The sequence below is a fragment of the Larimichthys crocea genome, chromosome XVI (genome assembly GCF_000972845.2).
Source record: "Larimichthys crocea isolate SSNF chromosome XVI, L_crocea_2.0, whole genome shotgun sequence".
NCBI lineage: Eukaryota > Metazoa > Chordata > Actinopteri > Sciaenidae > Larimichthys > Larimichthys crocea.
The window spans coordinates 11996394-12022709 of record NC_040026.1 but is presented as its reverse complement, the minus strand read 5'-3'; the positions used below and the strand labels follow the sequence as shown (position 1 = coordinate 12022709).

The following is a 26316-nucleotide window of genomic DNA, read 5'->3' as shown; positions in this document are numbered from 1 at the left end:
GAGTTCACACAGTGTGACCCGGTTATATGTTTACAGTCTCAGCACTTACACGGCCCTGCTGGATCTGTCATTTTATTCCAACATTGCTTCTTATGTGCAGCTGTGTTGACCTCATTGCAATATAAAAGGAGAAGACATGTCTACAGAGATCCCGGAGATCTTCAAGGCTCTTCTAGAGCATCCGTTTACTCTCCCGAATTTTGACGATAATGGTAAGTGGCTGTAAATTAAACACTGAAGTGTGTTGTGTTGGAGTCTTAAGTCTTTATATCTATGCAAAGATTATGTGGGATCACCTTTCTTAAACTATTTTTGAAGTCAATGCCAACAACTGCACGCCTGTTGCACAATCCCTGTCAGCTGAGCTGCGGTGTGCTGGCGATAGGACAGCAGGGATCTGCTCCCTGGGTTTAGTCATAATTAGGTCAGCACTGTATATATTAAATATATATATTAAAAAATGAAAAATTGATGAGGCCTGGATTGAGACACCTAGCAGGGAAAAGCAAGGAAATATAGGTATTGATAGTTATATATGATATAAGACATTTTGGCCGTCACCATATAATAGACTACTTGACCTATTGGAAACATTCTGAATATAGCTTTTTGTTTGCTGCAGAGTGAGATGAAATCACACTTCTACCTGCTAGATTATGCATGTATCCATATTTTTTTTTAGGTCAACACTTAACTCCACCCTGCTACGTCTTTGTTAGATAAAAGCAGTGTCCTCCAGGATCCACGCATATTTGCTATTGTCCTAAACAAATCATGTCTCTGGGATGTGTTGATCAGGTAAAAGAGAACAGTGCAGATAAGCAACCACACTGTGGTCCTATCATTGTTCTCACTGTGTGATGTTTTAGTGCAGAGTGAAGGGTCTTACATCAGAACAGAATTACCTTCACCCGCAGTTAGATCTTTCATCTGTCAGGTGTGTGTGTGTGTGTGTGTGTGTGTGTGTGTGTTTGTAGGGTTTGTAGATCCCTGGTTAAATCACTAGATGGCTCTGTTTGCCTTCTCTGGATCTCTTTTGGATAAATCCAGTTAAATAATATCATTACACTGAGTGTGTGTGTGTTGTTGTTGCCATTGTCCCAGTTTAACAGGATTTCATAATAATAACAGTTTTTTTATTGGAGCTCCAAACAACATTTAATTAATTAGTGACATGTCAATCATCATTTCATCTCATCTTTGTTTGAATAGAGCAATGAGGTAATAATAAGAAGGGGTTTGGCATTTTTGGAGTGCATAGTGTTTTTGGTACAAAATATTAAATTCTTGCACAAGCTATTTAGACATATGTGACTATTTCTCAGCTGTACAAAGATGTCACGTGACCTTTTAATAGTTCGACCTCTGTGACCTCATCTCAAACTCCTTCTAAAGTGTCTTTGATGGTCATATAAACATGGTAGTGAAATATGATTTTTTTTACAAAACTGCTCCAAATATTGGCCATGATCATAGGCTGCAGGGCTTTTAATCTTAATTAGAGTAAATATGTGGCACATTTCCTAACGCTCTGTGTGTTTGTGCACTGATCCAAGAGCCTCAACATGCAGTAACAAAGAATTTACTGTGTAGGCTTTAAAGTTGTGGCCTCTATTTCTATTATAGTTTTCCTATTTTTAGCTTAACTGCAGCACCTTTAGCACAGTACTCGACATGTGAACTTTGTGTCACATTTCTTTCTTTATGTATATGATCACACATGGGGCAAAATATCTGTTTTTACTCTATGTGTGAGGGATAACAAATAATGACTTATCTGAGCTATCCAGAATACTTATTATTATTTTTTTTTTTTTAATGTCCTAAGTTTGTGCATTTATGAATGTACATGTACAGTGTGGACATCTGAATCTGGTCAAGTTGACATATGAATGAACTCATTTTGTTCCAAACTGCACAGTCATGCTGACAATGTTTTTAGAGAAATCCATTCACTTTTTATTAACTTAAACCAGATGGGGAAATAGCATTGCAGACAGATTCAATTAGTTGCCGAGCATCCACGTGTGCCAAAACAGTCTGCTGCTCTGTGTCCGGCCACATCTGCATCTATTAGCTAGTGTGTGTCACACACTCACTGCGCGTGCAAAGGACTCCTGAAAGCAAGAGGACCTACAAACTCTAATGAAGATATCTTGTTTTGGTTTATGGTGATTGTCATTTAGTATTTCAAGATAACAGATAGTTTAATGAAGGTTTTAAAGGTCATTTGTTTCACAGGTTTTTAATTTTTTTTAAAGGTCATTTATCCCTAGGGAAAGTAGAAATGTTTGTCATTAGGGGCGGCAGTAGCTCAGTCCATAGGGACTTGGCTTGGGAACCGGAGGGTGGCTGGTTGAAGTCCCACATGGACCAAAATATGGAAGGTGGACTGGTAGCTGCAGAGGTGCCAGTTCACCTCCTGGGCACTGCCGAGGTGCCCTTGAGCAAGGCACCGACCCTCCCCACTGCTCGCTGGGCGCTGGTCTGGCTGGCTGCCCATCAACTCCGCCATCTCTCTCCACGTTTGCATGTCTATGCCGTTGTAACTGCATGTGTGTGTGTCCAGTTAAATGCATGTAAAATAAAAAATAGAGTGAAAAAATAATTTCCCCATTGAGGGATTAATAAAGTATATCTTCTTCTTAGTAGTTTTCAATTTTTAAATGAGGCATTGCAGTTCTTCTCAGAAGGTGAACCCAACACTGACTTGTGTGCTCACTGTAGCAGCTGACCTTGAAGGTTCGTCTCCCTTCATAATGTTGTGCCAAAAACAGATTGTGTGACACATGTAAGCAACATGGGAGGAAAACACCTGCTCCCACCACCCCTGAATAAAACCCCAGGTTGGACACAGTGTAACATGACGTGCAGAGCCGCCTTTTTCAAAACATCTGTTATGGAAATTGAGTTTCAATGCTAATGGACTTCTAGCTGCTAAAACATAATGACGTAGCACCTAAAAGTAATATCACGTGAGGATGAAAACCTGGAGCAGTATTAAGTTTCTCCAGTCTTTACCTGGCAACCTGAGCTGTCTCATTCTCACGGAGTCGTTAGACTTTGTTTCGACCATGGCTGTTGCACATGTTTGTAGAGAATGATTCAAAGCATAAACTGCAGTGTGCAACATGTGCATCATCCTTGAGAGCAATAAGTAACCCTAAAGAATAAGAGACAAAGACGGATATCGTGACCTTATCTCACCCTGACACGACGCAACAGGTTTTCTGTTTGCTGTGACGCATAATGCTGATGTTGGTGTCAAACAGGCTGAACAAGCCTTTGAATGACAAAGGCAAACACTTTGGAGAGGACAGTGGATGATGTGTGGGATGTGTCCTCTATTTAAACGCATTCATCTGTCAAAGAAAACAGGATGTACCTGCATTAGAAACATGTTTTTCTGAAGATCAAGTGCACTTACATCCTCTTTTTGTGTGGAAGTACATGCTGTATAAGTACACCACATCAGGATGAAACCAGACAAAACATTGCATGAATGCACAAAATGGGCTTTAATTTACAGCTACAAAACAAAATCAGAATAAGCAGTTTACTAATGTCAGGCATCACCGTGAAGCTCTTGTGTTTGCAGTACTATTGTTCTGCACTGTTGTCGTGGCGGCTCTGCATCAGCACTCTGGTGTTACTCACTCGCACGTAAACATCAAGGTACTTCTCAATGTATGGCCAACTGTGTCACACTCTTGGACTGCAGCTCACCGTGCACGTTTCTGCATGAGTAGAAATACCGCCGTCCCATTGGACGGAGCCTGTAGGTATGTAAGGGTAGCGGCTGCACATGTTTGTACATGTGAGAGGAGCATGACGGTACAGAAGCACTATATGTGTATATATATATATCTTTGGTAATATTTAGCCAGGAGTTGAAATGCTAATAAAGTTGTAGGATAAAATTGTGGACTCGTGTTTACTATAGATGACATGATGGAACATTAAATGACTCAACTAATTGTTGTAATGTTGGAAAGCCTATTTATCAGAGTTTGTCTGTCCACTTAATATAAACCTAATAGGTTAGAAAACAAACTTTAATTGTTTTAAGTTAAACCAATGTAATATGTAGGTCAAACTGCGCAGTATCTGTGTCATGTGAACAGTTTTTTTCTCAGTAAAAAAAAAAAAAATATATATATATATATATATATACATATATATGTATATAGTGTAACGTATAGAACTCGGTCAACCAATGAGAGCTCGGTTAGTCGCGACATTTCAACCGCATTGGCTCCTTACCACACTCCCCGCCTCCTCTGTTGGCGTTTTCATTAATATTCATGAAGAGAGAGCCAATCAGCATTAAGCTGGGAGGGGGTTGTAACGAGGGGGTGCGGCTTGTTTCTTAACACCAAAAACCTCCCGACGAAATTTTCCAAACCAGCGGCCCATCGACAGCAAGTTACCGGGTGATGTTTTGACGGTCGTTGATACACTTTAGCGTGGATTTTAAACATTTGAGACAGCCTCGGGCGGACTGGATAGCTAAAATTAACGGAGCTTCTGTGTCTTGTCACTGCGTGGACAGCGTTACCACAACAAGCGGGGCAAAATGTCCGGAGAGCCGGCTCGCATCACACTGAAAACGGCCAAAGGGGCGCCGAGTTCATTCCCGGTGGTTTTAAAGAAAATAATGGAAATGCCTCCGCCGAATATACTGGACGACGACGACGGTAAGTGCAGCGAATTATGAACGATGTATATATTAAAAAAAACGAGCTCAGCCGGAAAAAGCCGAAAACAAACGGTGTCATAACAATGCAGCCTGCGTAGATGGATATCCCCGCTGGTGTCGGATGTGTAACATGTTTGCAACCCTACTAACTTGTGAACACGGTGCACACATGCCCGTGAAGAAGCAGCTGTTTTAAAGTGTTTTAAAGCGTTTCACACAGTCAACAACGGCGACACCTGCAGGGCAAACCTTTGGTGTTGAGTGTGTGTGTGTGTGAGAGCATGATAAAAATACCTGAACTGTTTTTATTCTTGGTATTTTAAGCGCCAAAACGTCTAAAAACTTAGTTTTAAGTATTGTTGTCTCTGTTTTAAAACGCCGAGGCAGTGAGGACTGTGACCCACATCACCATCCAGATCTTTCTAAACGCACCCCTCCTCTCTAAAATATAGTTTTGTTGACAGAAAGTTTCCCCTTTCCAGCTACAATGATTTAGTATTTTGCTGTCAGCTACAAATATATGAAGGAAAGTGACATGACATTTACTTTATGTTTGAGCCATTTTGTCACTTTGACCATGTGTTTTTGGTGCATAAGAAACAGTAGGTAAAACCTAAGAATATATGAAAGATAAGAAATAAAATAAATGTGATTTTATATATTTATACAGTATGATTAAATTGAACAAAAGCATTTAAGAGGATGTTAAATAAAAGGTGAAGGGTGTGTGTGTCCGTATGGACATAAAGCTTGCACTTGATGAATCTGAGGACAATCTTAAAATAGTATGTGGAGTCGAGTTTATTCGCAATAAATAAACAGATCATAAACATCTGCATGATGCTGATATCCAGACAGACTGAGGAAGCTCAGCTGGCTGAAGTCACCTGTAGCGTTTGTGGAAACTTAAGACTGGTTTCTTTTACTCATGAGAGGTGCAGTTAAACTGTAGTTCTTGCTTCGGTTCCCCAAGGGATGTAGAGCTTCAGGTTTCTTTGGAGAGAGGACAAAATATGTCCTACTTTTAAAACAAGGCTCAGTGGTCCATTGTGCTTTATTTGTTTGTTTTTCCTGTTGACCTCCATAAGATTAGACACAAAATTATAAGTCACTGTGAACACATTGATCCATTTCTTGCATCTAAATGTGTGTTTTTTCTTCTTCTCGTGTTTCAGACACCGACAAGGAAAAGCTGGGTGTGGGAGATAGTATTGACCTGCTCGGGGGAGGCAGCGATATGGGTCCATCAGCCGCCCTGACTCCGGCTATCTGGAACAAAACCATTCCCTATGACGGTGAAAACTTCCACTTGGAGTACATGGACATTGAGGAGTTCCTCATTGAGAACGGCATCCCCACCATGCCCGACGAAGACTCCCCAGACACGAAGACGGAGAAAGTAAAGCGGAAGGGCACCAAATCAGCAAACATGTCCTCATTGGCTCTGATGCCCATTCAGGACTTGGACAAGAGTGACAAGGAATTGCTGATCATCACCAAGAGCGACTCTGATATCATCTGTGATGTTACAACAGGTGAGTGAGAGGTTAGACGATGAGAGACTAGACCGTTTTAGGGTGTCACTAAGTTCCTGCTGTGTGTATTTCACAAAGGGGAAAACCAGATGTTCGATTTAAGTGTGATCAACCCCGACAAGATAACGCCTACTGGAATGGGGGGCTATAGTTAAAGACATGACAACTTATTGTGTGTGCATGACTGAGACCTTAAACAAAACAGTCCTACATCCAATATTCATGCTTTAAGCCTGGTTGTTGTTTGTTTTTTTTATTTACACTTACTCTTCCTAGTGATGGTCAGTTGCGTCAAAAATCTTTGCATCTGCTTTTCATATTACAATTATGTTGTTTAGCTGACTCCGACACAGACAGCAAACCCAATGTGCCGTGACAGTGGAGTGATCTCTGTTCTGAAACAAGGCAGATGGTAATGGCTGATGGGGCGACAGAAATAGATGCTGGTGCCTCTGCAAGGCCAAGATAATAGAGTTAACTACCGGATTATCAACAGTTGGTGCATGCTGACATGTCAAAACACTCATGTCCTCAGCTTGAATCAGCCACATGGTAAAGCATATTTTTAGGACCATTTCAAAATTTGAACTCTTTGTGTGTCAAAATGAAAAGAAACCAAATATTCATACCATCTCATCAAAAAAGCTGTTTTAATGATGCTGCTAGTCAGGCTGACCTTCAGTTTTCGTCTTCCTCTCCTGTCTGCTCAGAGGTGACCACTGACTCTGACAGAGCAACACCCGAGCCCGTCTGCCCGGATGAGATCGAGGTCGATGTCAACTACGAGCCCGATCCCACGGACCTGGTCCTGTCCAGTGTGCCCGGAGGCGAGCTGTTCGACCCTCGCAAGCACAAGTTCTCAGAAGAAGAGCTGAAGCCGCAACCTATGATCAAAAAGGCCAAGAAGGTGTTTGTGCCGGAGGAACAGAAGGTATGACAGGAGCCTCAGCAGTCCAAAAGTTTTATGGAAAACTTTAGAGACAGGCAAACATTTGCATGAAGTAGAGCTGTAACGTTTAGCAGAATTAGCTTCACCTCTTGAACAACACAGTTTGAATTTCTCATGTACAAATTGCTCATATGTTTATTTAACACTGTAACAAAATGAATATGTTTATGGGGCGAAATAAATCTTTCCTCAAATGCTGCTGCTTGTAATTTTAAAGTGCTGTGAGAGCGGTAGACATTTGCATTTCGGTTGTAGGATAGAAATCAGGTCATGTCACAGTGAAACGGTTCTTGCAACTCACAGTGACTCAGCAGTCTGATAATCTTCAAATTGATGTTTTCCTTCCTCCCCAGTGTTCCTGAGAACACTGGTTCTGTTTATAGACACAAAGGGACCTGGCTGTCGGCCATATTACACATGAACTCTTTTCAGATTTGGACTAATGTGTTGATTAAAAACATACACGAGGATTTTAATCTGGGTTACCTTAGTAACCAAGTTCAGAAATCACAGTGGGGTCCGGTGTTTTTATTTGACTCGGTCCAACCTTGCTGCTTCTTTCTTGCCCGTCTCCCCAGGATGATAAATACTGGCAGAGAAGGAAGAAGAACAACGTGGCCGCCAAACGGTCACGTGATGCACGCAGGTTAAAGGAGAACCAGATCACCGTCCGAGCGGCTTTCCTGGAGCGCGAGAACACAGCGCTGCGGACGGAGGTCGCCGAGCTACGCAAGGAGTGCAGCCGCTACAAGAACGTCGCGAGCCGCTACGAAGCCAAATATGGAGCGCTGTAAGGGACCACAAAAAGCAAATACATGAAACTGTAAACACAACACAACCAGATGGGTTGGAAGTGAGTTGGTGGTCGATCTAAACTAGCACCATGCCCGCTACTGTACGAAAGGGATGTAAGTGACATCAAAATATGACAGACTAGAGCGAGAAGCGGTTAGATCTGCAGTTACAGTGAAGCCTTACTCAGATTCTACTTTTACAATATGAACAGTTTATCATTCATCACACCCGGCCAACCTCTGATTTACTCACAGAGGTCTTCTCCATTCTGTTAGGTCCAAAAAAACAAAACCATGTGATCCTGTGAATGGTGTCCCTGCTGTTTTTAACTCTCTTCCTCCTCCGTCCCTGTTCTCTTCTCTTTTCAAGTGACGTGCCGGAAGACCAGTGAACAACACTTTGATTTATTTGTTTATTTTTCTCATGAATTAATAAATCAAAACGCTAGAAATTGATTGAGAAGATGAAGAAGAGGAGAAGGAGGAGAGGTGCATGTGTGAGGGCATGACTGATGTTGCCATGGAGATGCAGTAGTGTGCACCTGATATCTATTTTTATTTCTTTTTCGTTTTGTGTAATGAATTGTGTTTGCCATCTGAGCGATACCAGTGTGCGAGGATATTAAAGTGCTTCTTCAGTGCACCGCTTTAATGAGGTGTACCTTTTATGTTTTGTATGCCTTTGGCCGAATGACAGCATTTGATTATTTTTTATCTTTTTAAATGACCCGGAAACGCAATGGTATTATATTAGATTGTTTAGTCATTATTGTAGTAGTGACAGGTTTCCACGATTTTAACCAGTTCTGAAACCCGCGTCCATTTTAATTTTCAAATTTGGGCTTTTCTTTGCCCACAAAAACATTTGACTGTGACATTTCCAATGATTTAAACTTCTTCAGGGGTTCACTGTGACGTGGGGAAAAAAATACAGCCACGTTTACATCTTTTCATGTACAGTACGAGTACTCCTGACCAGCAGAACAGAGCTGTACATAATCGTTGTTGTGTTTCGTTAAACTGTGCGTGTCTAGCTGTCCGCAGTTTTGGACACCTGCGTTGCCTCTCAGCGGGTGCTTGATGTTGATTTGTTCATGTACGTCAATAAAGCTTCAGTATTGTGTAGAATCACTGATCCATGTACTGTGAATAGTCATAGCCTGACATTATACTTCATAGACTTCAAACAATGAAATGTAGGAGCTGGCATCTCTCTTTTGAACTGACATTTGCCTCCATTATGACCCGATGTTTGATGTCTGAAAATCTGTTTAAGACTGGCTGCCGGATGCTGACAGGACTTTAATTTCATTAAAGGCAGCTGGAGGGGAAATGTTGGACTTGTGAAGCCTAAAAACTCACAAACAAGGCTTAACCAAGCTCCCACTTTCCTGTTATTCACAATATATTTCTTGAAGTGAGAAATCACAAACGTGTGTCTGGTGGTGTATGTGCACACATTTATCACCCAACATTTCTTTCTGAGGCTGGTGTCTGTTGCCAACAGTTTTTTTATTTATTTTTTTTCAATCATTTTTTGACCACAAAACAACAATGGGTGCAGACTGTTTCTCTCATCAGAACTCTTAAACCAATAAATCTTAAAGCCATCTCAGAGCAGTCAATCTGCAGGTTTACAGGGCACATCCTAAATTAAAGTAGTGACTTTAAACACAGGATTATTTTTACTGTCCACTTCTGTCAAAAAGAGGAAACTGATAGTTCGCTGCTGTGTACCATTAATAGACCATAACATTTCATTTATTCTGCATTTTTAACCAAAATAAATGTCATATCGTGGTCCTTTCTTTAAAAATAATGTGTTAAAAGTTCTTTTTTTTTTTTAAAACATCACAGTGTGCAGTAAATACAGCTTGATCTGGTCTTATATCGTGCTTTTTGTTCACATTAACAGACAAATAATCTTTGTTGTGGAGTAAAACTTACAGTCAGGGTTGTCACATTTGTCCACAGTGGTTTTTGTGGAAACTATTTTACTCCCAATGTCGTTGATTTCAACACAGGGGCACATTCTCAATCATAAGGTCGGTCTTAAATTTGAATTTTTAATCCTGACATGAATGATAATGAGCTCCCTGGCTCGTTTTAGTTTATTTAAAAAAACAATGTTTTCTCCTGTCTTATTGTATGTTTTATTATATGTTTTCTGCTGTAATAGAGATTACATCTGCCTTCTATCTGGAACAGGTCAATTTGTTAACTTTAAGGGATTGTGTTTAACCTTCCTGGTTCCGTCTTTGTATTTCTTTGTAAATAAAAATCTTGACATTTTGAGTGTGGCTACCTTTTGTGTCATGTATGTACAGTATGTATAAATAAAGCCTTGTTGAGAACATCTTGAAGTGTTGAATTCTTTCCTACAGAGATGTTCGATTCTAACAGTGAGGATTACATTTCAGTCTAGATAAACTGAAGCTCATACTTATACTATAAGATGAAAATCAATAATCGATACAGACCAATACGATACCGATACGACCATAGATTGAAAGATACTTTGACCCCGAAATTCAAGCATCCAGTAGCAGCATGAGACACAGTAAACACCCATTAAACATACATTAAAATTAAACTATAACATAGTACACATACATTTAAGTTAACCTATCAGATAAATCTGAATCTGAAATCTAAAACTATATACTATTGTTAATGTATGATATAAGGTGATCTTGAGTGCCGTGAAACTAAATAAAATGCATTATTATTATTGATGGTAAAACTTTTGTTAATACATAGTGAGTATGACTATTGGCTTATGGTGTAAGCAGTATTCTCTGAGACTTTGTTTACTGTCTTCAAAGCAGGCTGGAAATGTGATATTTTCATAAAATAATGTCCCCTTAAAGAAACTGACTTTTATTGGCTTGTAATTTCATCAGCCCCTTTCCCACTTAACAACTGATGCAAGAGGAGGAGACACTTGCATTTGAGTTTCAGGGTTAAATTCAGGCCATGTCACAAACTACAGACTCACAGTGACTCAGCAGTCAGTATCACAGGACATTAAAAAGTCAAATAGAATCCAAAGATTTGAAAAGATCATGCAATAAAATGTAAGAGCTCACCAGCTCAGATCCACAGTGAAGTTCAATAGAAGATGAAAATAATGGGTATCACTAGATATATGAATACCAGACAACCTCCTGTTTCTGTGAATGTGTTTGTATTTCAGCTGTTCACACAGCAGACAGCTGAGAGATGTCTGTGAGTTTTTAAAAGGTTTGGTTGAAGTTAAGTCTGTGTAATGAGTGGAAATACAAAGATACATATGTCTGTGATTTTTTTTTGTTATTTACTTGCATACTTTTGATTTTCATCATAATAAATGTGTGCACTACAAAGTCCACAAAAACTGATGCTAGAGTGAAGAATGACTGATGTGTCAGTTTGCAATTTGTGACCTGTTGGAGTGACCGACAGACACAGCAAGACATCGTGAAACATCAACATCCGGCAGAGGAAGTTTATGGAGAAGAAGCTGGACAAATGAAGACAGAAATGGAGACAGATGCTGCTAATAATTGTAAACTGAAACAACACTCAGCATTTCAGATGAATTTCTACCAGGAAACACGCTGCCTAACCCATCTCTTAAGAGGATTAGAGAAGCAACCTAATAGTACATTAAACCTCCACTTGTGTTCATAATATATCTTTTTTTAATACTACACTTAACATTTGCTGACGCTGTTCCCGGAATTTCATACAGCGAGTGAAAGCAGCAGAATAAGCTTCACTTCTTAGACAACTGTAACACAATATGTTTCAGGTGCTAATACATGATGACATTTGTTCATGTTAAGGTGCAATATTGATTTCAGGTTTCGCTCATTGTTTCCATCCTCGAAACATGCTGATCAAAAATCTCAGAAATTCAACATGATCATAAAATGTTTCCTTAAAGACACTGAATTTTATTGGCTTGTATTTTCGTCAGCCAGTTTCCTGATGTTAGAGCAGCACTTTCGGTTGTGTTGTAGGGTTAAACTCAGGTCATTGTCACACACAGAGTCACAGTGACTCAGCAGTCTGTATCACAGGATATTAAAATGTCAATGTAAGTTTACGATATATCAAGTCAGTATATGTATAAATAAAGTATAAATAAAACCGTGCTGCGAAAGTCTTCACATTCTAGCTGTCAGGAGTTAATTTAGAAGTCCAGTCTCAACAAAGTGAAGCTCAGATCTACAGTAAAGTTCAAAATGAAATGAAAACAGCTTTAAATAATGAGGACAGATCTTTACTGGAGTCTGGACTCACACAGCGGTTATATTTTAGCCTGCTGTTAACATCTCTTTGACTTCTTCTGATTTGTGGTGTGAATAAAATTGTGTGTCAGGATTATTGCACAAGACAAACATATGAACAAAGAAACCCACTGAATTCTTATCAGAATGCTGCCAGTCTTGGATTTTTTCTATTGTCTGGGACTATTCGCCATCAGACTTGTCCAAATTATCTGAATGAGTCACATCTACATGTGAACTACATCACTTTTGGATCATCACTAGTACAGTACAATTCCTTTCTTGGGGTGCATGTTACATGTTTTGTCTTCGTAGAGTGTTGAATATGATATCAAGCGACATTGCTATACTTAAAATGAATAACATGGCCCGATTTGATCCTTTGCTTGTGTTGTGCTCATTACAAAGAGTGCAAAATAATCATCTTGACATAGGAGATATACTGTCTCTCAAAAATTATACACAGGTAACAGCTGTACAGCTGTACTCAAGTCTGAAGAGGATTCTGTTTCTCCCATTTGGACTCGAACCTCTTTGGATCAGCTCAGTCTCAACTAGTTCTGGTCTTGTACTTGGACCCGACAAAACTGTCTTCTCTCATAACGATTGATTTCACATGGTTCTATTCGAAGTCCACAAAAAGTGATGCCAAAGTGGAGAATCACTGATGGTTCAGTTATCAAGTTTAGATACCAGGCAAGTGTCATCTGTTGGAGTGAGCAACAGAGACGGCAAACAGTGTGAAACATCACCATCTGGTGGAGGACGTTTGTGAAGAAGCTGTGAAGAAAGAAGCTGAACAAATGAAGACAGAAATATAAAAGAGAGCTTTATTGAGTCAAAAAACATTATGGTTCCAAAACAAAAAAAAAAGAAATCTGCAAAAGCTGAATGACTAAAACAAGAGCTGGGCTGTAGAGTCTTCACCTCTTCTTGAAGCCATACTTCTTCCTTTCATAAAACAGATCTGTTTTGGAACTGCCCAAATTCACAATCTTAGGACAGCCATCTCGCTGTAGAGAGAACAGAGAGTGGAGGAGGTCAGTTTGAAAGCATTTTCATCTCAAAAAGAGAAACACAGTTTAAATTGTTTAAACCAGAAACACAAAGTAACAAAAGCTCATAAATACAACTTATTAAATACAGTCTCTCTTCTATTTCGTTGCTTCAGTGCTCCGTAACAGACAAAAAGAAGTGAAGTGGGCTGAAGGACACTCACATCTTTCTCCTGGATGGTGCACTCTTTACAGTAGTAGGCATCAGATACTCCGGGCCCTCCACAGATGACACAGCGTCCCTGATAGGAGCCGTAGTTACACTCATCACAGATACGCACCAACGTGCACGGCCTCACATAGGAATCACAGATGACGCATTTCCCGTCACCTGAGAGGAGAAAGGACGGATGAGAGGTTTGTGAGTTTAGCACATCTTTGACCACCCGAGAAACGCTGAAACAACGCATCACTGCAGTCACAGCTGCAGCCTGCATTATTTTCAGAACTGTAGACTTTATAGTCAGTTTTAAAAAGCGTAAAGGCCCAGTGTGTAGAATTTAGTGGCATCTAGTGGTGAGGCTGCAACCAACTGAATACCCCCGCCTCACTGTCAACTATCAAGTGTGTATAGGGCAGTGCATGAAACCATTAAAGGCCCTTATAGACCTAATGTTTCTTTTATCTGTTCTGTCTGCTATGTGTGTGGACTATAAAGATAAAAAGGGCTCATTATAAAAGGTTATGAAAACACAACAATCCTTATTTTCAGGCGTTTATACACTAATGAAAACATGGTTCTATTCTACATATTATATTTCATTTCTGCCAATAGATTGTCCTAAATGTTACACACTGGACCTTCAATAAGAAGATTGGAGAGAAATCTTGATCTACCATGATGATACCACTTAGTAAAAAACAAATGTACTAGAGCAGTCACATATTCATTCCTGACCGTATTTAATTGATAATTTAGCATTTAGAGTTTAGTAGGTACAGTAAATGTATTCATGTTTTTTTGTAAGTCACTTTTGTAAGTCAGCTTGATGACTAAATGAAAACATAAAAAATGGTTCAGGTATAAATCCTAAACCTATAATCCTCCATAAATCAACTCAGTTATATTTAATCAAATACAGTAGCTGCTGTGCAATCAGATGCTTTTAGGAATGTCAACAACATGGAACTGTGCATTACAATTGGTCAACATAACTGTACAAGTTAATAACTGTGTAAGATATGAAGCTACACTTCTCTTTACAGCTGGAAAACAATGATCATAATCATAATTAATTTAAAACTAGAAGAGAACACGTGGCGATTGGTCTCAATATTATCATAATAATTATTATTATTACGAACACTTACATTTCTCGCAAAGTCTCCCGATAGCTGAGGAAAGAAAACAAAGAGGTCAGAGAGAAGATGTTGTTGTTGTGAGGATCGCTCATTCATATTCATATAGCCAGATTCCTCACATGTACATTAAACACTATCAAACACACTGAATTAATATCGTGTAAAACTGTAACATCATAACAACTTAGCCTCGGTGGCTACATGTCGATGCTAACCCCACAGCTAACTTTGAATGAACACGCCGCTGCTGCTGTTAGCATAGCTGCTAACCCTGTCTCGCGCTGAGCAGCCACGGGAGGTAAAGCACGAGTAACAACGTCAGAACACACGTGTGAGCATAAATGAGTTAAAACGTACCGACACCGGCTTGTTTCCTGCAGAAGATCAAGTCTGGATGATGTTTAGCCATTGTGGGCTAACGTAAGGCGAGCGCTGCTGCTGCTTCAACTTTCACCTTTGACCCGTAAACTGTGCACGAGGAGTCACGTTACCGCCACCTAGCGGCTCCACGGAGACACGCGGAGAAAAAAAAAATCAAAAGTACAAACATGAATATATATTATTAGATTTTTTTGTTTGTATTTCCAAAAAAAATGCACTATGATAAACTCTGTCATTAAATCTGTTTACGAAGTGCAAATTTTTAATTAGAAAGCAGAAATAAAATAGAAATTGTTCTTCTCCTTTTAGTTGTATAAAATCCAAAACATTAAAAGTCTATGTTGCATGGGTACAATTCAACAAAAAAAAACTTCATTAAATATATAACAATATAAAGCTGTAAGCAGTAAATCTAAGTCGAAACTGTATTTTGTAAACAATTTAAATACAAATATTAACCGCGGTGAATGTTTTGTGCTTCAAGGACCTGCGAGACCGCGGCTTTACAAAAGCGTGACGTCACCGCTGACCGTCACATCTTTGTCAGTGAACAAAATGGCAACCTACTGTCTCACTGTCGCCCGGCTCCAGGTAAGAGACGAAAAACTGATAATTTGACTTATTTGTGAAGCGGTGACAGATGTCACTTACTGTAAACTCTATATACTGTTAACCTGATTTTAATTAAATCTCTCTGTGCGGTCGTTGAGGATAAATAAGCTGTGAAACGGTCAACAGCTAGCCGGCCAGGTCATCGTGTCCTGACTGCTCTGACTGCCTCCAACAAACCTGTCACCGCCTCGATAAAACGAGCTGAAAGTCTCTGAATAATACGACACATCACCGACATGTGCAGCCTTTAAACTGACTTAGCTGGCTTAGTTTTAGAGAAGGAGTCTGGCGTGTAATAAGCAAGGTTAACCACAAGGTTAGAGCTCCGGGCAGGCACACAGGCGAGCTGCGTGTGGACAGACAAAAACATGTTTGTCAGATTAATAATTAATCTGTTATTAGACAGTTTGACCTTTCTGTTTTTGAGGTTGCACTTCATTCTTTTTTGATTTAAAGTGATCCGGATGTGTGTGATTATGTGATTATGTGAGTGCTTGGACAGATTTGAACTGCTGACCTTAAATGATCTGTAGAGTCATGATCATATGAAACCAAATCTAATGAGCAGAACTTTTTATAATACAGATATAATGAAGTTTAAAAAGCTCATTTAGAATTAAATCAGATCAGATTTAAAAAAAAAATAAAAAAAAATCAGTGCATCCCTAATAAATATATGCTAAAATCAGTTTCATACCAATAGAAAATAAATATTTAATATTGGCACATTGCCCAGCCTCAGTCTGGTTAATGTCTAAACAATATATAAACACTTGAATGATCTCCCTAAATGATTGACAGCAGCCTGTAGTATTCGCACCCACAGGTCAGCTGATTCATGGTTGTAGGTTCAGCTGCTCGGCTCTCTCACTGACCGACAGCTCACCTTTAGCTGATCATCAAAGACCTCCAGCCGCTGACGGTTTGTTCTCTTGTGACTTCTTTGATAACTTTAATCATTCATCTGAATTTACCGAGCTGAACGGTCTTGCTCTTTTCTGGTCATATCTTGCCCTTTTACAAATGAGTACGTATCCAAACAGAGCTCCTGAGTTTACGGGTTCAGCTCCATCGCAAGAAGACTTTCAAAAGAATAATACAAAATAGACACGTGAGGTCTAATCTGTTCGTTTAGGCAGCCCAAAATAAATTCGCCATGTGCTCAAGTTACAACAATGTGCGTCTGGTTTTGTCCACAGCTCTGTGATTATGTTTATATGCTTTTGTTGTCGTTTCCAGCTGGCTCTGGGTCACGGTGCACGTCGCCTGCATGTATCAGCAGCCTACCGAGCCAAGGCTCAAGTGTCCATGAGCCGCTTTGAGCCCACCTCCTTCATCAACTATGAGAAGCTCCAATCCAACGTTGACATTGTGCGAAAAAGGTCAGCATATACACAACACCGTACCCGCCAACAGCCCCTTATCTGTGCGAGTGTCTGACTTCTCGTGTTTGTTTGCCCTTTACCACAGTTTTTTGAACAGAGTTGTAGCCTTTACCAACTCGAGTCAGCCTGACTCATGGTGCTTGATTTACCGTAGAGCTCGTTAAAGTTGAGGAGACGTGGTTCCGTGGTGGGTGTACAGATCAAGGATTTCTGTTTCGTCAGCTCTGTAATTAGTCCTGAGGTTTAGACTGGCATAAACCACTAATTAGAAAATGACAGAATGAAGAGACGAGGAGTGAAACAGTGAGTTCACTGTACTGTGAGATTCAAGAGAAGAGTTTTTGGTTTAAGTACATGAGTTTGCTTAAACCAGAGGAGGAAAAACACTCAATATTTACTTGAATCAAACAAATCACAGTCTTTTAATTTCTAAGTTGTTATATTTCAGATTTTTTCAGCTACCTTTATTGGTTATTTTTTATACATCTCATAACAAAAAACTCTGACATATCATGCCAACCGTCTCATTCATCACACCAAAATGTTTTGAAATCACAAGGATATAATTCAAGGAGATAGCAGATGGAATATGAAATCAGAATTTAGTACAGATGCACAAAAATACACATGAAACAAACATGTTGGAGCGAGTTGCTTATTTCTACATTTGTACCCGTCTTCTTATCATCTTGCTTTTTCCTGGGTCTTCTCGTGGCAGCGACCTAATGAATAAAAACTTTGTTTCTCCAGACTCAACCGGCCGCTCACCCTGTCGGAGAAGATCGTGTACGGCCACCTCGATGACCCCCACAACCAAGAGATCGACCGTGGTCGCACTTACCTCCGGCTACATCCTGACCGCGTGGCCATGCAGGACGCCACAGCCCAGATGGCGATGCTTCAGTTCATCAGCAGCGGCCTGCCGAGGGTGGCCGTGCCCTCCACCATCCACTGTGATCACCTGATCGAGGCCCAGACCGGAGGCCCGAAGGATCTGGCCAGAGCAAAGGTGAGGGATTTTATTTGTTTACAGTAACTATGCTAATCTCTGAAAAGTAATGTCGTTAACATGCTTTGACATCTTTGTTCTCATCCTAGGAAATCAACGAGGAGGTTTACAACTTCCTGTCCAGCGCTGGGGCAAAATATGGAGTTGGCTTCTGGAAACCAGGCTCTGGAATCATCCATCAGGTATTATTACTTAAAGTTTGGATGCGGTGCCTGGAAATGACAGCTACTGAAGTCACTGTGATTTTTAGCATGCTGATGTTCATATTTCAAATACAAACAGATCATCCTGGAGAACTACGCCTACCCAGGAGTGATGCTGATCGGCACAGATTCCCACACACCAAATGGTGGCGGGCTTGGTGCCATCTGCATCGGCGTTGGAGGAGCAGATGCTGTAGATGTCATGGCAGGAATCCCATGGGAGCTCAAGTGCCCCAAGGTTAGCTGCATATTTAGCACACATTCTGTTCTGTGTCTTCTTGGACCTTTATTTCCTGTCACCCCTATCCTAAATCTGATCTGTATTTTCTAATAACAGAAGTTGTTTTTCCTGACCACATTTAACTCTCCATTCTTTTCCTCAAAGGTGATTGGTGTGAAGCTGACAGGCACCCTCTCAGGCTGGACGTCTCCTAAGGATGTCATCTTGAAGGTGGCCGGCATCCTGACAGTGAAAGGAGGCACCGGAGCCATTGTGGAATACCACGGACCAGGAGTTGACTCTATTTCTTGCACCGGTCAGTGTAAAAAAAATTAAAAAAAGAAAAGAAAGAAGGCGAAGCTTTTTCAGCCTGAATTCATTACACTTTAAATAATTTAGCTTCTTAGCTGATTGGCTCATGTGTAATATTCATCTGTTATGTCGTGTGACGTGTGCAGGAATGGCCACCATTTGCAACATGGGAGCAGAGATTGGAGCCACGACCTCCGTGTTCCCCTACAATCACCGCATGAGGACCTACCTTGAGAAGACTGGACGTGGACGTATGTTATGTTCACAATGTTCCAAGGTTTTCAAAAGGAAAACGACAAAATTCTAAAATCCACAGTCAATAAACACTGAAATGTTTTGTTCTTGAATGTGAATATGGGCCAGGGTCATTGTTGCTTGTCAAGAAAGAATCAAATTATAGATTTCTGCTTTGGCTTTTGACTTATTAAGTCATTTCCCTTCCTGAAAGAAGGATACAAGCAATCAAATTACAAGTAAAATAGCTCTAAAGTGTCTGTAATAGCATTAAATCTCCCTTGTGTGTGTCAGTGCCCATTTTTCTGGAACGTTTGGTGTCTTGTTAGAGCGTCTCATCACTTATCGTCTTGTTTCTTTACAGAGATTTCTGCCCTGGCTGATAAATACTCTGACTTGTTGGTACCAGATGAAGGCTGCGAGTATGACCAGATCATCGAGCTCAATCTGGACGAGGTCCGTCTACTTTTAAAATGATCTTTTGGTGTGTCTGACTTTCGTTTGGATAGTTCAAAGTGGAGAGCAACAGGGTTCACATAGAGGGGAAGGCATGAAGCAAAGGTCTCTGGCCAATGATCACTTAACACCTATTTTGTGATTTATGAGGTTTAGCCCAGAGGAAGAACCTGAACTTTACACTTTGCATTAGAGAGAAACCAGACTGTCTGGTTGTAGACAGAAATATATCAGAATGCTGTCTATACATATCTGAATATCAGAATGCATATTGCACAATTACAATAAACATGACTGCAAAAAGTATGCACAAGTAAGAGGTTCACTTCACAGCTTCAGTACAGAGTTTGGTTTATTTGAGAATAACTGAGTTTCTTGAAACTTGTTTCTTTCTCTAGCTGAAACCTCACATCAACGGACCCTTTACCCCTGACCTGGCTCACCCAGTGTCTGATGTGGGTGCTGTTGCTGAGAAGAACGGCTGGCCGCTGGAGGTCAAAGTTGGTAAGAGATGGATAGGATGCACAGTTTTGTTACAATCGTCCTATTTACTCTACTGCTTTTTTTTTCCAGCGAGACACTCTTTGAAATTCGGTCTGGCTCCTCTTTCTCTTTTTAGGTCTGATCGGCAGCTGTACCAACTCCAGCTACGAGGACATGGGTCGCGCTGCCTCTGTGGCCAAGCAGGCTTTGGATAAAGGCCTGAAATGCAAAGCTCAGTTCACAGTTACCCCCGGCTCCGAGCAGATTCGTGCCACCATAGAAAGAGATGGATATGTAAGTGTTTGGTGCAGATGCACTTCCGTTATACCGATGACGTAGCTCCAGGTTACGTGATGAAAGCTCAAGCGTGTTTGTTTCTCCCTGTAGTCGAAGATCCTTGGTGCTGTTGGAGGTGTAGTCCTGGCCAACGCATGTGGACCCTGCATTGGACAGTGGGACAGGTGGGCTAAGGAAGTGTTTGCGACATGCCTTACGTTGACAAAGTAGTTCAGGTGTAAGCTGATATATTGTATGTGTGTTTGCATTCAGGCGTGACGTAAAAAAGGGAGACAAGAACACCATCGTCACCTCCTTCAACAGAAACTTCACTGCTAGGAATGACGCTAACCCTGCAACACACGCCTTTGTTACTTCCCCTGAGGTAAACTCGCACCAAACTAATCCGAAGATGTTCGACCTGAAGCTTACACGTTGAAGCTAAATGCCTTCCATCTCCTCTTCTTCCTCAGATCGTCACCGCCCTCGCAATCGCCGGCACATTGAGCTTCAACCCAGAGACTGATTACCTCACAGCTCCCAATGGTGAGAAGTTCAAGCTGGAGCCCCCTACCGGAGATGAACTACCCGCTAAGGACTTTGACCCGGGCCAGGACACCTACCAGCACCCACCTGCTGACGGCCAGGTTCTTAAGGTGAACGTCAGCCCTGAGAGCAACCGGCTACAGCTGCTGGAGCCCTTTGACAAATGGAGCGGGAGTGATCTGGAGGACTTGAACGTCCTCATCAAGGTACGGTCTTTGATGGTTTCCTCCTTTTGTTGCAGTTTGTCATTAAAGGTTCTCACTGCAGCCGGTGTTAAGAATATAAATGTTTTTTTTAACTTACCCCTCTTCTGTCTGCTCAGGTGAAGGGCAAATGCACCACAGACCACATCAGTGCTGCTGGACCTTGGCTGAAGTTCCGCGGCCACCTGGACAACATTTCCAACAACATGCTGATCGGTGCCGTCAACAGCGAGAACGACGCCATCAACAAGATCAAGAACCACCTGACAGGAGAGTACGGAGGAGTCCCTGATGTGGCCCGACACTACAAGGTGAGGACTGAGAGAGGAACGGTACAGATACTGGATAATTGGGCACACCAAGTCTGTCCTTTAGTATTTAGTATCTATCAATCTATCTCTCTACAGCAGCTCTCCCATCAACACCTTAATCAAGTCATAAATCCGTCTTAATACTCTCCATCCTGTTGTGTGTAGGCCAACGGTGTGCACTGGGTTGTTGTTGGAGACGACAATTACGGTGAGGGGTCCAGCAGAGAGCATGCCGCGCTGGAGCCCAGACATCTGGGTGGAAGAGCCATCATCGTCAAGAGCTTCGCCAGAATTCATGGTACTACACAACTGTTAGACGGCGGTGCTGTCATTCGGTTCAGTATATGAGTCAGTTCAGTTCAGTCCTGATTAACATGGCTCTCTCTCCCTGTTGTCAGAAACCAACCTGAAGAAGCAGGGTCTGCTGCCGCTCACCTTCAGCAACCCATCAGACTACGACAAGATCCGGCCTGATGACAAGCTCTCCATCAAAGGACTCAAAACCTTTGCTCCAGGAAAGGTAAAAAGGGCTTTCCAGCTGAAAGGTGTCTTTTCTCCAGCTGTTGAAAAGTGTGCATTGAAACCCCCTTCTCATCATCTCCTTCTCTTCAGCCTCTTTCTGCAGTCGTGAAGCACAGCGACGGCAGCGAGGAGACGCTGGAACTGCTCCACAGCTTCAACGAGACACAGATCGAATGGTTCAAGGCAGGCTCCGCCCTCAACAGGATGAAGGAGCTGCAGCATTGAAGAGGATGATTGAGGGGGCGGGGGGGGGGGCAGGGTGGTGAGGATTGTGGGGAGGATTGTGGGGAAGAAGAGGGATGAAGAATGTAGATCCCGTTAACGATTGTTCCGTCATGTGCATTTGCACACAGTTTGGACTGAAGTAACGCGTCGGTATACCTCTGAGAGTTGAATGTTAACTTCAGACTAAGTGCCAAGCAAATGTTGATGAAGGAACAATGGCAACTGGTCTAAAAAGGTACTATGCTGCTATGTGATAACAAGCTAGAATTCAGTCTGTAAAAACAAAAAGGGACACACAAACACACACACACACACTTTGACACACTAAGCTTTGACCCACACGGTGACATAATACCCTGCCAGCTGATGTGCTGCCTGTGTTTCTGCAGCTGTTCAAACAGGTTCAGCACAGCCTTTGGAGATCACTTCACGCTGGAGCTCATGCGGCTGATCACGCTCAGTCACCTTGTCGCTTCAGGATTGTGTTGCACACTGCATGGCAATATTAACAACACGTTCAGTCATCCATCCTGAGCAGGTAAACACTGCTGCTCGCCCCATCTCTGGGTCCATTTGTTGTTCAGTTTAGTCGCAATCATCACATGCATTCAAAAGGAACTTGTGGGCGAACATTTAATTATTATCTCATGTACTTGTTTGCCTCCTAGTGGCCACAAGGAGATACTGTAGTGTGTATAAGGCACTGTAGGTTGCTAATTTTATCTCAATGCCCTCTTTGAAAGCAGCACCTAGTTGGTCTTCTAGGGATTGTTGAAAGTCATTTTGGGAAGTGTAGGACTCACATAAGTGCTTGAGACAGTTTGAGTGCAGGTGGATTCAACAACCAAATAACAGCGTAACTTTGTGGGGGTTTTTTTATGTATCACAGTACATACTGTCAGAAAGCTGCAGAAAACCCTCTTCTTCCCTGACACCATCACTACCACCATCTTTAACTGCCCTCCTGAATTATCCAAACCTCTTTGCAAGGTCAAATACATCAAATGGTTTTTCCCATTGTTTATTTATTTATACTTTTTTTTTTTCTTCCTGCAAAAGGTTCAGATCTTGTGTGTATTTACATGAAAGGCTTTGTTAAAATCAGTTTTCTTCCCAAACTGGATCAACTTTGACTTCCATCCCAGATATTAACGCCCTTATTGTAGGGTAACAAATGACATTTAACAGTAATAAGATAAATGGGCACACTCAAATGTCACAAATGGCAATGGAGAAGAATTGAAAACAATGTTGTGATGATGTTATATTGTAAATGACAACTTGCATTAATGTGGGCACTCATCAGAAAGCAGATTACTGTGTCAGCTGGTTTTGGTCCTCTGTTGATAGAGTTCATTGAATTTCACTCCAAATCCTCGAGATGGGGGATCGTGACATCCGATCAGATGATCAAAAAGATGTGTTTTTGTCTGTGCAAACAAAATACAGTTCAGAAGATGTTAATCACATGAGGTGAAGTTGTACCTCTCTCGTCCTCTAACCCACTGTATTTAAAGCGTCTGGTTCCATGTACATTTATGTGTTTGTGGGTTTTTTGGTTTTTTGTTTTGCTCCCAGTCTTTCTGTGTTACAGAAATGCCAATGGGTTGTAAAATAAAAAAAATCCACAGATCTCATTTATATCGGCTACAGTGATGTGATATAGTTATGGAGCTTTACAATGACATACACATCCATCCTCTTGTGAATAGATATAATGTATCATATATGATATGGGTAGGATGACCCTGATTAAATAAACAGAGCATTAAAGCTCAGATCTGAGGAAAAAATTAATAAATCTGCTGCCACAGAAGAGGGAAGAGGTGCTCTCAATAAATCTCATTCAAAAATAAATCTCAATGAATTAGAATTTTGTGGAAAAGTTCATTTATTTCAAGTTTTAAAAGTGAAACTTATACACAGATTCATTAAACAGAGTGAAATATTTCGGCTGTTTATTTCTTTTAATTATGATGATTGTAGTTTACAGCTAATGGAAACCCAAAATTCGCTATCTCAGAAAATTAGAATGTTGTGAAAAAGTTCAATATTGTAGACTAACAATGTCCAACTTTAATCAGCTAATTAACTCAAAACACCCGCAAAGGTTCCCTGAGTCTTTTCAGTGGTCTCTAAGTCTGGTTCAGCAGGATACACAATCATGGGGCTGACTTGACAGTCATAGCCACCATCCACAAAGACGGTAAGCCACAAAGGGTTATTGCTACAGAAGCTGGCTGTTCACAGAGCGCACAGAGTTCACGCTTAATACATCCTGTTTGAAGAGAATTTAAAGGGGAGTCAATGTTGTTTTCAATCTTTTTAGCAGTGTGACAGGTTAAGAGTGGAGCCTTGTTTTGAATATAGCTCACAATTGAGAATAGTATACACACAGGACACAGTGTCAGGCCTGAATACATAAAATGAATCATGGAGCCTACAATGTCTCCTGCTTGAAGTTGGCACTAAAGCTGAATGACTGAAGAGAAGTATAAACTGGATATGAAACGAGTCTAAAGCTGCACATTTCTACACGTCTCTGTTCATTATCAAGGTCCAAAGTGGCTATTTAAGAATGTTTCATCCCTCCATAATAAGATGCTTGTCTCCTCTTGTCCAGTCTGCAGGAAAAATGTCTCAGTCTCGTTCAGACAAAGTGGTGATTCTGAAATGTCACAGAAACAAGCAGCAGCTCTAAAAGCCTGGAAACAATTCATGTGGAGGAATTTCCAGTTTCCACATGTAGAAGAACGAGAAAAAATAGATGACTGCAACATGCTGTGAAGCAACAGACTGTGTATACCCATACACCACACAGGTTTAAAGATATCACAAAATTAATAATTCATGACTGGTGTGGTTTTCTTCACAACAAAACAAGCTCTACTCAAAATTCAGAATGAATAAATTAGCAGGACTTCAGGAGTCAGTCCAACCACAGTGTGTGTGCTAGAGGTTTCAAGTTTCCACATCACACTTACATAATTACATACTGGGCCATGACTCTGCATAGGTGGAGCTCAGAGTGTGTGAGTGGAGGAGCCCTTTAAAATAAAATGTGCACGCACAAATATGATTATGAATATATATATGTATATATATGTGAAATGCCATTATTTGTCATTTGTGAAATGAATAATATTTTTAATTCACTCTGATACAATAAATGTAAAAAAAAAACAGACATGACTATACACTCAGTGGCCACTTCATGAGGTACACTCTACAATCTAATGCAATCCTATACAGCTGTCCTGCCATAAAGTTGACTTTTATGATGCATTTATAAGTTTTTACAAGTTTCTGTTAACACTGTCACAGAGGTGTTATACATAAGTATATGTTTTAACACAGATGTCAAAGTTAATGATTGTGTTGTGCTGGACTGCATTATATTCAGGGATGTTTTTAATGTTCTGTAAAGGGAAACACCTCTCAGTACAACACCACGCTTTCAACCACGACCTCACATAAATATAGAAATGAATTAATACATTAACGACAACGTCAACAAACAAAAACTGAACCTTATATAATCTTCCAAGTTAGAGTTGTAAAGTGTACCTAATCAAGTGGCCACTGTACTTCCTACTACTACTACTACTACTACTACTACTACTACTAATAATAATAATAATAATAATAATAATAATAATAATAATAATAATAATAATGTCAGAATAATTTACAAATATTGAGGTAAATATATATAATTTAAGGTGTTTATAAGATAAAATAAACTGGAAACATTAAGAAATAATTACCTAAAAGAAGATTAACGTTAAAGAATCTATGACAAATATTTAGTTGGTTTGTGGTGTGATGCATCAAAAGCTATATGCTTATCTTTCTTTCTTGTTGTTTGGTAAAATGTGTGAAACAAATTCAGCCATAAGAGAAATAGTCAATCTTTTGGGAGCAATTTAGATTTCTGTTTGTGTTTTTTTATTTTTTAGAAATTGCATACAAAATAAGAAAATTGAACATATATTCAAGACCGCCATCATCTGGATTATCACAGTAACAACAAACTACAACTACAAATAGTTGTGGACAAAATGAGTGACTCCAGAAATATAAAAGACTGTCTGTTGGGTTCATCTGGAAGTAATTCACAATGAAAAATAAAAGAAAAACAGGTGAGAGATTAGCAGATGGTTACTGTGCAACGTCATGTACATGTCACAGAAGGAAGTGGTCCATTGAAATTGAATGGGTGAGTGGATGCCCAGGTTACAAACTGTCAAACAGCCTATAATATAATAAATACAGCCAGTTTGAAAGGGGGAAAAAAGTCACATATACTTTAAATCATCGTGTAACAGGA

At 40.5% G+C, this 26316-nt stretch overlaps 3 protein-coding genes across 4 annotated transcripts; 2 read left to right on the top strand and 1 right to left on the bottom strand.

Annotated features, from left to right (window-relative positions):
* Positions 1-10333, top strand: tefa (TEF transcription factor, PAR bZIP family member a). 2 transcript variants are annotated; one of them, XM_010730761.3, is made up of 5 exons: positions 1-212; positions 5875-6234; positions 6945-7165; positions 7762-7973; positions 8348-10333. In XM_010730761.3, exons 1-5 carry the CDS (start codon positions 137-139, stop codon positions 8367-8369), a joined length of 891 nt encoding a protein of 296 aa, XP_010729063.3. In that variant the 5' UTR covers positions 1-136; the 3' UTR covers positions 8370-10333. The 2 variants fall into 2 exon arrangements, with proteins under 2 accessions (XP_010729063.3, XP_010729060.3); XM_010730758.3 differs by lacking the exon at positions 1-212 and adding an exon at positions 4337-4697.
* A 2726-nt stretch (positions 10334-13059) lies between these two features.
* phf5a (PHD finger protein 5A) lies at positions 13060-15110 on the bottom strand. Its single transcript, XM_010730762.3, has 4 exons — positions 14966-15110; positions 14618-14641; positions 13471-13637; positions 13060-13264 (listed from the first exon to the last, which is right to left on the bottom strand). Exons 1-4 carry the CDS (start codon positions 15015-15017, stop codon positions 13175-13177), a joined length of 333 nt encoding a protein of 110 aa, XP_010729064.1. The 5' UTR covers positions 15018-15110; the 3' UTR covers positions 13060-13174.
* Positions 15111-15468: 358 nt separating this feature from the next.
* On the top strand, positions 15469-23859 carry aco2 (aconitase 2, mitochondrial). The gene is made up of 17 exons (XM_019269554.2): positions 15469-15580; positions 16841-16983; positions 17737-17995; positions 18085-18177; positions 18278-18436; positions 18584-18734; positions 18877-18981; positions 19329-19420; positions 19819-19924; positions 20040-20197; positions 20291-20364; positions 20453-20564; positions 20653-20931; positions 21048-21239; positions 21405-21537; positions 21638-21759; positions 21852-23859. The coding sequence occupies exons 1-17, from the start codon at positions 15545-15547 to the stop codon at positions 21984-21986; spliced, it is 2349 nt and encodes a 782-aa protein (XP_019125099.1). The 5' UTR covers positions 15469-15544; the 3' UTR covers positions 21987-23859.
* Positions 23860-26316: the final 2457 nt, after the last annotated feature.

What these genes read in the sequence shown, in the direction of transcription:
- phf5a (XM_010730762.3), bottom strand. Translation starts at nt 15,017, where the DNA reads ATGGCTAAACATCATCCAGACTTGATCTTCTGCAGGAAACAAGCCGGT. An exon ending in CGGGAGACTTTGCGAGAAAT is followed by an intron (nt 13,638 to 14,617) that starts GTAAGTGTTCGT and finishes TTCTCCTCTCAG; the next exon opens with GTGACGGGAAATGCGTCATC. An exon ending in GCACCATCCAGGAGAAAGAT is followed by an intron (nt 13,265 to 13,470) that starts GTGAGTGTCCTT and finishes TTCTCTCTACAG; the next exon opens with CGAGATGGCTGTCCTAAGAT.
- aco2 (XM_019269554.2), top strand. Translation starts at nt 15,545, where the DNA reads ATGGCAACCTACTGTCTCACTGTCGCCCGGCTCCAG. An exon ending in GCCGCTGGAGGTCAAAGTTG is followed by an intron (nt 19,925 to 20,039) that starts GTAAGAGATGGA and finishes TTCTCTTTTTAG; the next exon opens with GTCTGATCGGCAGCTGTACC. An exon ending in CCATAGAAAGAGATGGATAT is followed by an intron (nt 20,198 to 20,290) that starts GTAAGTGTTTGG and finishes TTCTCCCTGTAG; the next exon opens with TCGAAGATCCTTGGTGCTGT.
- tefa (XM_010730758.3), top strand. Translation starts at nt 4,577, where the DNA reads ATGTCCGGAGAGCCGGCTCGCATCACACTGAAAACGGCCAAAGGGGCG. An exon ending in TATACTGGACGACGACGACG is followed by an intron (nt 4,698 to 5,874) that starts GTAAGTGCAGCG and finishes CTCGTGTTTCAG; the next exon opens with ACACCGACAAGGAAAAGCTG. An exon ending in CATCTGTGATGTTACAACAG is followed by an intron (nt 6,235 to 6,944) that starts GTGAGTGAGAGG and finishes CTGTCTGCTCAG; the next exon opens with AGGTGACCACTGACTCTGAC.